Source organism: Neopelma chrysocephalum, unplaced genomic scaffold, assembly GCF_003984885.1.
Source record: "Neopelma chrysocephalum unplaced genomic scaffold, ASM398488v2 Primary Assembly neopelma1_166, whole genome shotgun sequence".
Classification (NCBI taxonomy): Eukaryota; Metazoa; Chordata; class Aves; order Passeriformes; family Pipridae; genus Neopelma; species Neopelma chrysocephalum.
The window spans coordinates 402356-416456 of NW_020897828.1; the positions used below are offsets into that span (position 1 = coordinate 402356).

The following is a 14101-nucleotide window of genomic DNA, read 5'->3' on the forward strand; positions in this document are numbered from 1 at the left end:
TTTACGCAATAAAGATGCACGACGCGAGACGTAAGCAGTGACGGCGTCTTAAAAACATCTCAGCAACACTTCTGCTGCATCCATGATCTCTCACACCCCACCTTTGGTTTTAAAGCCACCCCCCTTTATTTATTACAGGGCGGCGTCAAAGTAGCCAAAAACGCCTTTTGCACGGCGGGAAACGCCGCATCCCAGAGCGGGAACACCGCATCCCAGAGCGGGAACGCCGCATCCCAGAGCGTTTTCCGTGTCCCCGCGCGACAGATCCAGGGGGCTGCGCCGACCGACAACACCCAGAGGCCCAAAAAACCTCCCTCCGGCTCTCGCGGCCGCCAAGGTCCCGATTTCCCCAAGAGCGGCGCCCCGGCCGGAGCACAGGCGGGAGAACAGGCTCCCCTTCTCCCACACGGAGTCCCCCACATGAGGTGGTCTTTCCCCCCTTCTCCCCGGGCAGGGGGGCTCAGTCCTCGGTGTCGGGCTGGACGCCCAGCATGGCGTGGAGCTCCTCGGCCGTGTAGCCCAGCAGGTTGTGGAGGTCGCAGACGAAGCGGTACACGTAGCGCTTCCCCGACGTCTTGTGGATGATGTTCTTGTCGTAGTAGTAGCGCAGGCCCCGGCTCAGCTTCTCGTAGTTCATCTTGGGCTTGTTTTTCCTCCTCCCCCACCGCCGGGCCACCTGAAAGGAAAGACAAAAAAAGGGTTTATTAGAGTCGGGGTTTTCTGATTAAGGTCGTTTCCTCAGAGCATTTAGTTTGCTTTGGGTGTCCAGCCTCGGGTAGGGATTGGTGACCGACCCCACAACACAACAAGACAACTGTCAGCTGCAACTTCAGGAGAAGAATTGGTGTCCAACCCCACAACAGAACATGCTCTGAGACAACTGTCAGCGGCAACTTCAGGAGAAGAATTGGTGTCCAACCCCACAACAGAACATGTTCTGAGACAACTGTCAGCTGCAACTTCAGGAGAAGAATTGGTGACCAACCCCACAAAAGAACGTGCCCCAAGACAATTGTCAGCTGCAACTTCAGGAGAAGAATTGGTGTCCAACCTCATAATATAACATGCTCTGAGATAATTGTCAGCTGCAACTTCAGAAGAAGAATTGGTGTCCAACTCCATAACAGAACATGCTCTGAGACAACTGTCAGCAGCAACTTCAGGAGAAGAATTGGTGACCAAGTCCCACAACAGAACGTGCCCCAAGACAATTGTCAGCTGCAACTTCAGGAGGAAGTGGCTGACAGCAAATGTCACTGAAAAGTGATACCAGTTTGAGGTGGATGGGCCAGAATGTTCTTGAGGAGACCAAATTTTAAAGGGATTTAACTGAAATGCCTTAAGGAATTTCTTAAGGGGAGTTGGAAGGGTCCCACAAGGATCATCGAAGTCCAACTCCTGGCCCTGCACAGGACAACCCCAAAAATCACTGAATAACCCAAGTTATAAGGGTCCCACAAAGGTCATCACAGTCTAAATGCCAACTTTGCATGGGACAACCCCCAGAATCACTCAATATCCCCAAATTGGAAGGGTCCCACAAAGGTCATCCATATACAACTCGTGGCCTTGCACAGGACAACCTCAAAAAAACCCCACAAAACACTGAATATCCTGAGTTGGAAGCATCCCACAAGAATCAAAGTCCAACTTGTGGTCCTGCACAGGAGAACCCCAAAAACCCAACCATGTGCCTGAGAGCATTGTCCAAACACTTCTGGAACTCTGGCACATCGCCTGCTCCCTCAGGAAAACAGCATTTCACCACTGATTTGCTACTGAGCAGCACAGGACAGCTCTTTAACTGAGAGGTGAATGATATGAAGTTCCTTGGAGTTAATTATTTATCCCTCCTCCCTCTTTTTAATAAAAAGACTTCAGTGGACTTTATATCCCACCTCTCAATAAAATAACTCCCCTACTGATAACAGTATCAGAAAATGAAAGTGCATCCTATTTATTTTTAATGACCAAAGTTATAAGTTGCCGAAACACTTCATTTCAGATGGCAGTTCAGACCCTAAATCTTTCTGTTCACCACAATTAGCCACATACCTCATCTGGATCAGCAAGTTTAAATTCCCATCCATCTCCTGTCCAACTAATGAATGACTGACAGGACTTGTCAGTCAGTAATTCCAGCAGGAATTGCCACAGCTGTATAGGTCCACTGCCTGTTGGGAGAGAGAGGGAGAAACCATAATTAATACTTCTGCAAGCTCTCACCACAACCAAGTGTATGGGACCAGACTCATATCACAGAACAGATCTTGTAATTACTCTGATTTATCTCTTTTTAAAATCAGAAAGAAACCTAAGGTTTTACTCTATAGGACAAACCTCCTAAACATGTTAAAATTAAAGCAAGCCAGCTTTTTCATGGAAACACAGGATTTGACTCAAGCTGGATCTTTCCCTTTCATATGGATCCCTCATCCCTCACTCCCACCTCCCAACCAGCTGCATTTCAAGCTCCAGGGCTTGTTCCTGCACTCCTTGGCTTGGCAAATGTTTTGGAGGAAAAACCAATTTCAGCAAGGACTACGGGAATAAGGCTTTAGCAGGCAAGCCAACACCGGTGGAAATTCCCAAATGTGGGAGATTTTGTCCCAGTTTCCCTCTTTTTTCAAACAGATCAACAAGTGTATTTGATTTTCATGTGTCCTGAAGTACCTGCCTGTTCTTGCTGGGGGTGGATAATCCTATGAGGCTTTGTCTAGTGACATTTAAAACTGGAAATCTTCCTGACTAGTGGTCTCTACCCCCATGGCACACACTTATGGAGAATATTGATGTCACCTCTAAGAAGAGGAGTGACCATTTTGCTCCACAACTTACCAGTGAAGCCAGCCAGGATGGCTGCTGGTATAACTGGTTTCCCTTGCTCCACAGGATCACTCCTTTCCTGAATATAGTCTTTGAAAGACATTGTAGGTTTGCTCAGGCACAAGGACTGGCTACAGTCATCCTCAAAGCTCTCATAGGACGGCACACGCTGTAAATCCACCAGGGAAGATTGGCTGTTCCAGGACTGCAACATGGAATCTGAGCTTTCATAGCTTTCTGCACCACTGTCACTGGATTCGTGTTCTCTCAGCTTACCTTTATAAAATAAAAAAAAAATTAAAAAATTATGAATTGTTGGATTTTTTCCCTCCTTCTCAATCCACCCTGGACACATAAATTATGCAAAGGAGCAAAACACATTCAGAATATGGCCCTGGACCAGTGTTTGCCATGCAAGATAATGACTCACCAGAATTGTCCATCAGCAAATTCAGGTTGTTCCTTGGGAAATCCTGGTTTACTGCGCAGTAGTTCACACCAACAGCATCTGCTTGGGCTTTAGGGAACAATGAAAACTCTTGTTCTGGGTTGAGGAGATTCGGTGCTGTGGAAGTCTGACAGACGTCAGTCAGGAGGCTGGGTTTGGGATAACTGAGGGGTTTAGGGTATCCAGGCATTTGCATTCCATAGGAGTTCTGATCTACATTAACAGCTGAAAACAAGAAGTGAAAGAATTAGATTATTTTCCCTGCAGACCCTTAAACAAACTAATACACTAAATACACCAAATCAGATTCTGCAAATCTCCCTCTATAACCTGCCAGCCACAAATGTCTATTGTTTGTTCTCCAAGGAAACAACAGGGCCACAGGAAAAAAGGGGAAGTTTAAGTGGTTTTTGAGTAAGGCCCTCACCATTAAGTGGTGTAATCAGGTTGAGCTGAAGATTGTGGTGGAATAAAACACAACATCAATCAAACAATCTGAGGGAGCCAGCACTGCATCCCACACACTTCCAAAAGCTCCACTGCACTTCCACAGCCTTAAAAAAAAGCCTCAACACAAAACTCTTGCTGCTTCCCAGTAATGGTAGTTTTCGCCTCTGTTTTCTACAGATGGGAGTGGTCATTCTGCTCCACAGATGGAGGGTTTGGCATTCCAAGAGGAAATTTAATTTTCTCCAAAGCCTTTGCTCTTCAAAAGATTTCCGATATAAATTAGATGACAATTAAACAATGCAAGGAAAGAAGGCTGCAGCAATTGAACTCAAATGTTCTCCTCAAGCACAGGAACTATTCTGGTGCTTTTTGTTTTTACACTGGAATCTGTGACACCCTTAGAAGTAACTGAAAGATGTGGAAAAAAAAAAAAGGCAATTTTTAAAAAATACTCACTTAAGGAATTATTGTTGACCCAGTGAGGAACAGAGGTGAGATGAGAGTTCTCCACATACTGATCCTGTGTTTTCTCTTGGCTGTCTGGGGAGAGGAGGAAAAGGAAATTTGGGGTTATAGTTTTAAAGATATGACCTGTGTGCCATGAAAAGCTTCTGAATCCTACGAGTATTTTGGGATCAACACTCACAAAAATTTTACTAACACAATATTCCATTCTTTCCCTTGACAGAAACCACCCCAAAACACCCAACCAACTTCCAGTAGGCTTGAAAACCATCACGCCAATTGAATTTTAACATAAAACTGATAAACAACAATAATTGCAGTCTGTTTCAAGGTCCAACTCTTGGTTAACTGTTTGTTTTTTTTTTAATGAGGTATTTACAGTGGTCTTATCCTAAGCTCATTTCTTTCCATGATTTTTCCCAAATAAAACCTGACCACAATAGGTACTCAGCCTTGCATACCAAGGACAGTTCAGATAATATTAACCAAGTTTTACAGTTTATATGTAATAAAAGCCCTTCATAGTGAAACTGGTGTTGAGATAGAGTCCAATATCTGTTTCTGCCGACAGAGCCCTAAACCAAAAAGCTCTTTCTGGCTCTCTAACTACCTTTTATCATCTGTTCCAGGTGTTCCCACAGAATATCACCCACATAGTCAGGTGCCAGTTCCAAGAAACGCTCCTTGCCCAGGTTGCACAAATCTTGGCCACTCATAAGAAACTGGTGGAAGTTCACATTTGCCAAGCTAAACTCATTGGTAGCCCATGAAAGCCACTGGCAAACTTGCTGTTCAGTCCACAGCCAGGGATCTGCAAGACAGAAAGGACACTTAAAGCATTTAGAGACAAATCCTGACCTTTGCCAAATGATCTTCATTAGAGAGGAGTGAATTTAAAAAATAAATTTGTTTACACAAGTTACTTAGTTCCCAACGAATTCAGAATGAATGTGTTCTTGAATTTAAGAACCCCCCAGTCCTCTCTTTTCCTTCTGCATTCACTTGGATGTCCTCAGCATAGCTGATTCTCTCTCATGCTGCCAAAACATGAGCTCTCCATGCACCCCTTTTTTTTAATACCAGCAAGCCTGGGCTTTCCAAGTCAAGCTGTGCCAGATTCACATAGGATCCATTCTTGCATTTCCTACTGACATCATCCTTTCTCTTTTCAAAGAGCTGCTATTCAGCCTCCCCCTTAGCATTAAAAAAAAAAAAGGGCGCTTATAAATAGCAAAACACTTACTATTTGGGATACCCAGCCGACACTGTTCCTTTGTGAAACCACTGAAAGTATCTTTCAAGGCCTGACTCATCACAGCCTTGCTGCACGGGGTTAACAGAGGCAATTCACAGTTGTTGGACTCTGGGAGAAAGAAAAGGGGTGGATCGGGAGAAAAAGATACATTACATTTTAAGCCAGTGGAAGAAGACACGGGTTTTTTGCTATTTGAAGCATAAAAAATAAAGATGCTGGAAAATCAGTGTTTTAAAATCAGACATAGATCCATTTCCTAAAATCTCCGTGCTACTCATTTGATAAGATTGAATCACTAATTAGAGCTTTGCAGCTTTCCATGACATAGATGATCCTTATTTACTCTTAGTACTTACAATAAAGTGCCTTTGTTGTGGGGAAACTTCACTATTATTTTTTGGGTGGTGTTTTTAGGGAAATGAGACTGCTTATTCCTATTTTGCCACTTACAATCTGACCCCAGACTTCTTATAACTCCAGTCTTCAATTAGTTTGAGAGTTAAACAACTGACAGACTGCACCATTTAACTCTGTATTTCAGACCTTTCCATGCATCTCTCCATCACCCAAGGACATGGCTCCACAGATTTTTCTATCATCTGAACCAAACAAGTGTGACTGGTAACAAGCTGGTACCCAGAGGGCAAGTAATGGAACAGAACACAAAGTTGGCACCATCATATGCCAGCATAAATCACTAATCCACTTAACTGATCCTTAAATGTACAAGTAGATCTCATTTTAAGGCCAAATTTGGCTTCCACTCAGTGTTTCATACTGGGCAATTTTCACCAGAAGATGCCTCATTTTATCACAGAATGGTTTGGGGTTGGAAGGGACCTTAGAGCTCATCCAGTTCCATCCCCTGCCATGGGCAGGGACACCTTCCACCAGCCCAGGTTGCTCAGAGCTCTGTCCAACCTGGCCTTGGACACTTCCAGGGATGAATTTCTGCAGCTCTTCTTGCTCTCCCAGACTATCTACAGGCTCCACTTGACCCAGTCTGTGCTTAACTTCTGTCTTTACCACGCCCTTCCTAATATCTGCTGGGACTTGCTTTGCTGACCAGAGCAATTGATTAGAATCACACATTAGAACAAAGCACCTGTGGTTTTCTGAGGTTTGGGGTTTGTTTTTCCCTTCCCTAAGGGGAGATAAAAGCAGCATCAGGTAAAATATCCACATTTTGGACAAAGTTCCCTGTTTTGTCAGGCATTTTAGGCGAGGATTTGTAGAGAACTCTTGGTAAATACTGTCCTACACACAAACAAAAGTCATAAAACCTGTAAACATCTCCATCTCATTTTTTTATGGTATGGAATAAAATATAACGGGATTTAACACCAGAGGGTCAAAAAAGGAGCTTTCAGAATACTTGCATCTTAATTATGTTTGAGATGTTGCAAGTTTAAAAACACATAGAACTTTTTTAAGGTTTTTAAACTCTCAGTTCTGCTTTAACACCTACTAAGGCTTCTTCTGTGGAGAGTCAGCCTACAAAGCTACTGAATCCCACTTCTTATTCCCTTTCAGTACAGAGAACAGCAATTATCCACAAAGCAACTCACATGATAAAACACAGGAGTCTGTGCACTTTAACCACTACTTTCTAGGGAAATCCATGTTGCATTTGTAAAAGTACAGCCAGGAAGTGTTAATTAGACCCCTCAAACTCCTGACCTGCTGACCAGACTAAGGAACAAAACCAAGAGTTACCGTAAGAAGTAGAATCAAATCCCGTGGGCACTTCTTGAAGCGTTTGGTCTTCATTTAGCGAGAAAAAATATCCGGCAAAAAGAGCATTTGAGCTGTCAAAGGTGTCAAACGCCGGTTGACGCTGCAAAGGAACAGAACAAACAGAAAGGCAACGTCAGCATTTTGCTGGAGAAGTGAGAACTTCGCTGCTAGGAAGTGTCTGGGCTGGGTTTCCTAGATTTGGAGATCAAGAACAACCACGGTCTTGAACTTGTGCTTTTGAAACAGAACCACAATGAGGGCACAGCTTCTTGTACGTGGATAAAACCCAGCCACCAGTGTGGGGTGGGTGGATGTTCTGCAGGTTACAGTAAAGCCAAATAAGGATATTCTTAGTTTTCCTGGAATTGAGGCTTTTAACAATAGAGAATGCATATGTGTGTGTGTGTATATACATATATATATATATATATATATATGTATATACACACACATATATGTTTATTTCCAGGTAAATTTTAAAGAAATCCTCATTTCCTTAACCCTTTAAATTCACTGTCCACTTAATAGCAGAGGCAGGAGCAGTAAATCATAGGAAAATAACTACCAAGGCAAGACCTACAGTAGGTTTATGCAGCTTTTTTTTTGTAGAAAGAAAAAAAAAAAAGGAAAAAATTAATCTGAACCACATCACTTGAAACTATACAGCCAGCTTAAAAGGACTTGGGGAAAGATGTTACTCCTTTGCTGAAATTTTTACATTTCTGAGTTACTGGATTTGCAGTATTTTGAAGTCTTTCAAGTGCTCAGTGAAACACTTCCAGTTTCATTATCCAGAAAGGGATAAACAGGACTGATAAAAGTGTTCCAGATAAAAGGGGATTCTACTGTTATATTGACAACATTCAATAAATATTGTTATATTTTGAACACTTCAATCCTTTCAACCTGACACACGTGCCAACTGTGTGTGCTGGAACTACTGGTACCTTATTAGATTCCCCATCCACTTAGTCTTTGGGGGGCAGAAAGAATGTTAAGAGAGGAGGAAATAACTTCAAAAAACAACTTATGCAACTTCCCTGTTAGTCACAAAGAACCCATATCTGCAATATCTTGAGGCACAGATGGATACAAGTTGCCACTGAGATTTTTAAAGGCACCTGAGGACAGAACATTGTTCTGGAAAACCACAGCCTGCTCATGGCAGCTACTGCAGCTCAGGGAGCTGGAGACAAACTTGCAGATGCTTCTTTGTTTTAGGCAAACACTTGGTTTGGCAGTTCATGCCAAAGGAGAGGATTTAGCTGAGGACAAGGCAAAGATTTTTCAGGGCAGCAATGCAAAAAGCGATCTGAACTGCCTTCCTGGAACAGCAAATGAGCGTTAATATTCCTCCACAATCCCAAACTTTTCATGTCACCACAACCAGGATCACACCTTGGCTAAAGGTTCAGAAACCTCCTGGCCAGCAGAGACAAACTGTGTGCCTTTGGTTCAGGTACCCCCCAGGCAGAGTCAGAGCCAACCCCAACTGAATAAAACAAGTTAATAAGAGCTGCCAAATCTGCCGGTAAAAGATTCTTTATACATTACTAGATAAAAGCACTGAGTCATCACCAGCACCTCAAAGAAAGGGCAAGTTCTTTCAACACAATCTGGAAACTCCTGCATTTTGTGTAAATAGCTGACCCTTATCCTGAGTCACTGGAAAAAATGCTGTGGCATGTGAATGAGTAAAATCCATACCGTGCTGGTCTCATATTTCAAAAAGGAGAAGATTAATGTTTAAGCAGGTTCTTGATTTAATAGCAGTAAAAAGGGAAAAATAATGTAGAATAAACTCTGCTTGTCCTATCAGTTATGCAACTCTTTTAACTGGCCTTTTAACATAAGAGTAATTATTGCAGAATTAAATAAATGTGAACAGCTACAAAACAGTAAAATACAGGTCTCTACTTTGACTTAATTCTGTGATAACTGAATAACTGTTTAAAACAACCACTGTGTTACAGAGCACACAGCTGTTAAGTTGGGGGATCTCTTGGATTTTAGTGTTGCTGTGAGGAGGAGAAAAAAAAGCTAAGAGGGGACACAAAACACCAGAGCAGTCAGCACACCAGTCTCACTGACTGATTCCTCAAAACATGGACATTCCTCAAAACTAATGAGAGTCAAAAGTGTCTCCCTAACCTTTGTCTGGTTTACATTAATCAATGCTGTGTGAAAAACTGACACTGGGATTAAAATGCAACTTGCAGGAACGGGGAGGAGGGAAGCCCTTAAATGCTGAATCTTTACAGTCTGCTGCTCATTTGACCTCAGTTTGTAAATCCCCCTCAAAACAAGATAACAGACACAGCCTATCTAAAGGTAAAATATATTTCATAAGTATCTTTGTTTTCTCCCAATGTAATGGATTTCCATTAGTAACAGTTGCAAGTAGTAAATGAATAACCTACTTTTATTCCATACAATGTTTGGGAATTTACCAAACCCAACCAGTCCTATCAGAACAGCCCTCTGCCAGTCTCAAAATTAAACAAAAGACCACCCCTGGTGCCCATCCTTTAACCTTTATTTAAGCCCAAGTTCCACCACCAACAAGAAATTTGAGCTCAGTCCTTACCTGCCTCTCATTTTCAAAATCTTAGGATTTAGGGAAGGGAGAGAGGGAGCCTCCTTGGGGAAGAGGGTTGAGGGGGCAAGATTTACACCTTCCTATTTCAGTTCTGCTTTTCACACCTCTATGGAACTCAGGGGGAACACTCTGGAAGATGAGAGGGTACAAGGTTTCAATTAAAACCTGTGTTGCCCTTCAATTAAAACCCGGCCTATCCAATTCCTGTGCAATAAGAACACAATAAATTTATCAGCTGGGAGATGCCCCAGGCGGGTTTAGGAGGTGACAACTCAGGAGAACTCACCTTGAGCATTCCTCTGTACATGTTCGACACGGGAGCCACTTGATCCATGTTCCTGATCCCAAAATCACTCATCTGAAAAAAGAGGGGCTCACATGAAAAAACACTGCCATGTAGGAAGCAAGCAGACGTGAACAGATGTGTCCGACTGCTCCAGTGCAGACCACGGAACAGCTCACGGAATGAGACACAGGCAAAGCTCTCCTCCTCATTGCCAACATCCCAACCACACAGGGCACAGTTCCCATCCTGCTTTCAAGCAGCTTTTTAACTGGAAGAGCTTTCACAAAGATTCTGCTAAGTCTGAAAAGCCCACAGAATTCCTTTGCCCACCAAGTATCTATTTCCTTGGACCTTTTCCAGCTTTCACCCATTATCTTCAGCGTTCAGCTTTGTGTTATTTTTGCTTACTGCATTCCCACTCACAGGCCATGATTCACTTCGGATTTTGGCTTTCAGAGGGAAGGAAGAGGAGTGACAGTGATACACCTTCACCTACTGCATTCACCCCTCTCAACCCCTTTCTGAATAACCATTGAAGCCAATACTCAGCACCAGGAACCTCCTGCCTTTACCAGGCAGAGCATCTCCAAACCATGTTATCTTGGCACCATTTCTAAACACAGGATTACCATATTTATAAAGCTCTAGAGGGCCTAAGTTTTAATTAAAATGAGTTTACACAGTAAAATACCCTTTTTAAAGAGCTGATAATGAGACCACTGTCAGTATGTTGATGCCACTGAAGTCAAAGCTTTATCCTATCACACTTAAGGAATAGGGTTGTGAGAGGCCTGTGTAACTTGTTCTCCCATATATCACTTAAGGAAAAGAGTGATAAGATTCATATCCTCTTACTGACCTATGGGAGAGATGAAACATAAGGAATAAAGCCAGTTTTATGGCCTATTGTTCAGGTTTATTGTGATGCTGCAGTTCAGGTGTCGGTGAATGACACCTTATCAGGCTACACTCTCAACAATTTTCCTTCCCGTTTTTCACAGCATTGGGCTAAATTCTCCTGCTCCCCAAAAACTGCCTGAAAATGTGCACTTGTATTTAAATAGCCACAAAAGACACTATCAAGATTTCCACAAAACTGTGCTTATTACAAGCCAGTTCTCTCATTAGCCATGTTACCACAGGGCAAAAAGTAAATATAATCTTAAATTCAGAAAGAGGTGGCAAATCAGGAGCTTAACAAAATAAGCCCAGTTTGTTAAAAACGACACTCAAAAGCTGTCCATATAAACAGGGAGGGAAATAAAAACATTCAACAGCCAATGACAAGGAGCCCTTTCATCCTCTTAAACAGCTGATCACTTGAAAATAAAAAATAGGAAAATAACAAAAATAACATGAGCCCTTAACCTGAAAGGCCTATTTCAACTTTACTGTTATCAGACAGCAGTATCAGGCTTGTAATTGAAATAAAATAAGACAACCGACTTTTAAAAGAATATTCAATAACGTTAGCCAAAAAGTGCAATCTACTGAATGATGTTTTTTACCTCAAACAGCACGTACAAATATTTGATCTAAATTACACATCTCATTGAGCAGCAAAGAATTTCACACAGCATGAGTCTCACTCAGCAAGCATCCTAATCTGTTCATTAAATTTGCCACAGTTTAAACAACTGTTTATCCTTGTGTTCGGCTTCTAAAAAAAATATACAGCGATTTTTAACACCCTTCTGTTTTTGCTTTTGAATTCCGCTCTGGTGTCCGGGGATAACTGGCTGTAAGCCCGAGAGATTTGAGAGTATTTGGGAAAATATTTTATGTATATTCAGCAAGTTTAGGTCTGATCTCTGGCTAGGACTAGAAATAAGATTTCTGGCACTTGTGTGCAACTCTGACCTCTCCACAAATCCTGTCAGGCATTTTTCCATTGACTAAAAAGACTGGGATACTCTCCTTCCTGGCCTTTTTTTTTGTTTGTTTGTTTTTTTAGTGATGTTTAGGGTCCTAAGACAAAAGGTTTATACCAAGTGTTCATTCCACGGCATTGCTCATTAAACCAAGTCCCTGTTTCTCCATGCTAGGGCTGCTCCATGGCCTTGCTGGAAGGAAAGCTTTGGAAAAACCAGACCAGTCGACTGACATATGAAGATCCTCAGCGTGTTTTGCAACACTCCAGTTTTCCTCCTCCAACCAAATATCTCAAGCAAAGGAATTTCTGCATCGTTTGCTCATCGCACACCAGCTTTCTCCCATCTGCAGCACAAACTCCCAGCCCCGAGATCCGGAACCCTTGCGGAGTTCTCGCCAGGCAAGCGGAGCTGAAAAGGCACCACGGATTTTCACGGCACAGAGGGTTAAAATCTGGCTTTCTGCTGGGCTTAGAAAGCTCCTGTTTAAGTTCAGAAAACACTCCGGTGTGACTGGGCCTCACCTCCAGCTCCTCCACTAATGCTGATGACTGCTGCTTGCCAGCTATAATTGGTTTAACTGGCAGGACACCTTCTTCAACACCCCCGCATAGCTGAGTGGGTGAACCAGAACAGGGTCAACAGGATCAGGCACTTATTAACTAATACTCCTGAATTCTGATCGCCTTCTTTTCAGCAACAGCCAGGTGCTTGCCCACAGCTGGATTCAGCTGGGAAGCATCCACATGGAGAACCGAGGCGTGCTGGTGCCCTCAATGTATCTAATGTACCTTCACTGTTATTTTTCCTTGAGGTTTTTTATATACATATATTTTTTTTTGGAGGGAGACGGTGAGGATAATGTGTCTGGTTGTCGTTTTTCTTTTAAATGGCAATTTTTTCAGGCAAAAAAAAAAAACAACAAACCAAACCCAAACCCACAGCTCCCCAGCAATAGGTTAGGAGCCAACCGGAGCACTGATTCCCCGCGCAGCCCCCGAGCTCCCCAAGCGGGAGATAGCCGGGAGCCGGCATGACTTCTCGCACACATGACACACTTCGCCCACATGAAAGTTCGATGGGGGAGATCACACAGCCGAACGTTTTCTTTTTTTTTTTTCGAGTCCCTTTAAAGTACTAACCAAATCCAGAGCGCGCTGCCCATTAACCCCTTCCTGCCGGCTCCCCTCTGCCCGCAGCTCCCGGGGGAGGCCGCTCGGGGGGCCCGGGGGATGGCGGGGGCTGTGATGGGCATCCCCGGGGGGGATGCGGAGACCCTTCGGCAGAGGCGCGATCCCTCCGACGGGGAGGGATCGGGGATCGGGGCGCTCCGGCGTGGAATGGGTCGGGGCGCTCGGATGTGGAAGGGGCGCTCGGACGTGGAAGGGGTCGCACCTACGAGCCGCCCCCCCTTCCTCTCTCCCTCCTCTTCCCTTCCCTTCCCTCCCCGCGGCCGCCCCCGCCTCACCTGGCCCCCGATATCCCGGCGCTCCTGCGCGTCGCTCCCGGGGAGGCGGCACCGGCACCGCGCACACGGAGAGAGTCCAAAACAACGAGGCGCCGGGAGCCAAAATATCCTCGATGTGGCCGCGCCGGCCAACAACAACAGCGGCAGCCGCGGCGGGGCCGATCCCAGCGGAGAGTCCCGGAGAAGGAGGAGGGGCAGGCGGGAGCAGGGAGGGCAGGCGGGTGCCCGGCGGTGCGTGGGCGCTGCCGGCCGAGCCGCGCTGGTGCCCCGGCCCGCGGCGCTGCGCTGATGCTGCGCTGGTTCCGCGCTGATGCTCGGCCGGTGCCTCCCCGCTCTGTGCCGCCCTCCCGCCCTCGCAGCGGCTCTTCAGCGGGCGGGGGGGAGGTGGCAGGACCCGCCTCCCCGCAAGCCCGGCCCCTCCGCGCTTGTTGTCGTGGCCGCCGCCACCGCTGGTACCGACGCGGCCCCCGCCGGCTCGGTGATGCCAAGCGCGGCGAGGGGAGGAAAAGAAGGGGGAAAAGGCAGTTTTGTCTCGTGCGGAGAGGCGGATGTTATTTTATCTTTTTTTTTTCCTTTTTTTTTTTTTTTTTTTTTTTACGTGAGATAATTCGTGCCGGACGTTTTTTTCCGTGCTTTGTTTTTAATTAGTGCCTCTCTCCGCGAGATGGATGAGATTAGGAGAGTTAACCCCTGAAA

The 14101-nt window shown here is 44.7% G+C and overlaps 1 protein-coding gene across 1 annotated transcript; it reads right to left on the reverse strand.

Moving 5' to 3' along the window:
- Positions 1-230: 230 nt before the first annotated feature.
- ETS2 (ETS proto-oncogene 2, transcription factor) lies at positions 231-13681 on the reverse strand. The gene is made up of 10 exons (XM_027701773.1): positions 13406-13681; positions 10067-10138; positions 7161-7281; positions 5433-5552; positions 4800-5000; positions 4181-4264; positions 3257-3499; positions 2839-3102; positions 2056-2174; positions 231-676 (listed from the first exon to the last, which is right to left on the reverse strand). Exons 2-10 carry the CDS (start codon positions 10136-10138, stop codon positions 461-463), a joined length of 1440 nt encoding a protein of 479 aa, XP_027557574.1. The 5' UTR covers positions 13406-13681; the 3' UTR covers positions 231-460.
- Positions 13682-14101: the final 420 nt, after the last annotated feature.

Bases quoted from the DNA above. Each gene is read 5' to 3' on its own strand.
- ETS2 (XM_027701773.1), bottom strand. From the start codon at position 10,138: ATGAGTGATTTTGGGATCAGGAACATGGATCAAGTGGCTCCCGTGTCG. The intron at 5,553-7,160 runs GTAACTCTTGGT...TCTTTCTCCCAG, and splicing joins ATTTGATTCTACTTCTTACG to AGTCCAACAACTGTGAATTG. The intron at 3,103-3,256 runs GTGAGTCATTAT...TATTTTATAAAG, and splicing joins TTTGCTGATGGACAATTCTG to GTAAGCTGAGAGAACACGAA.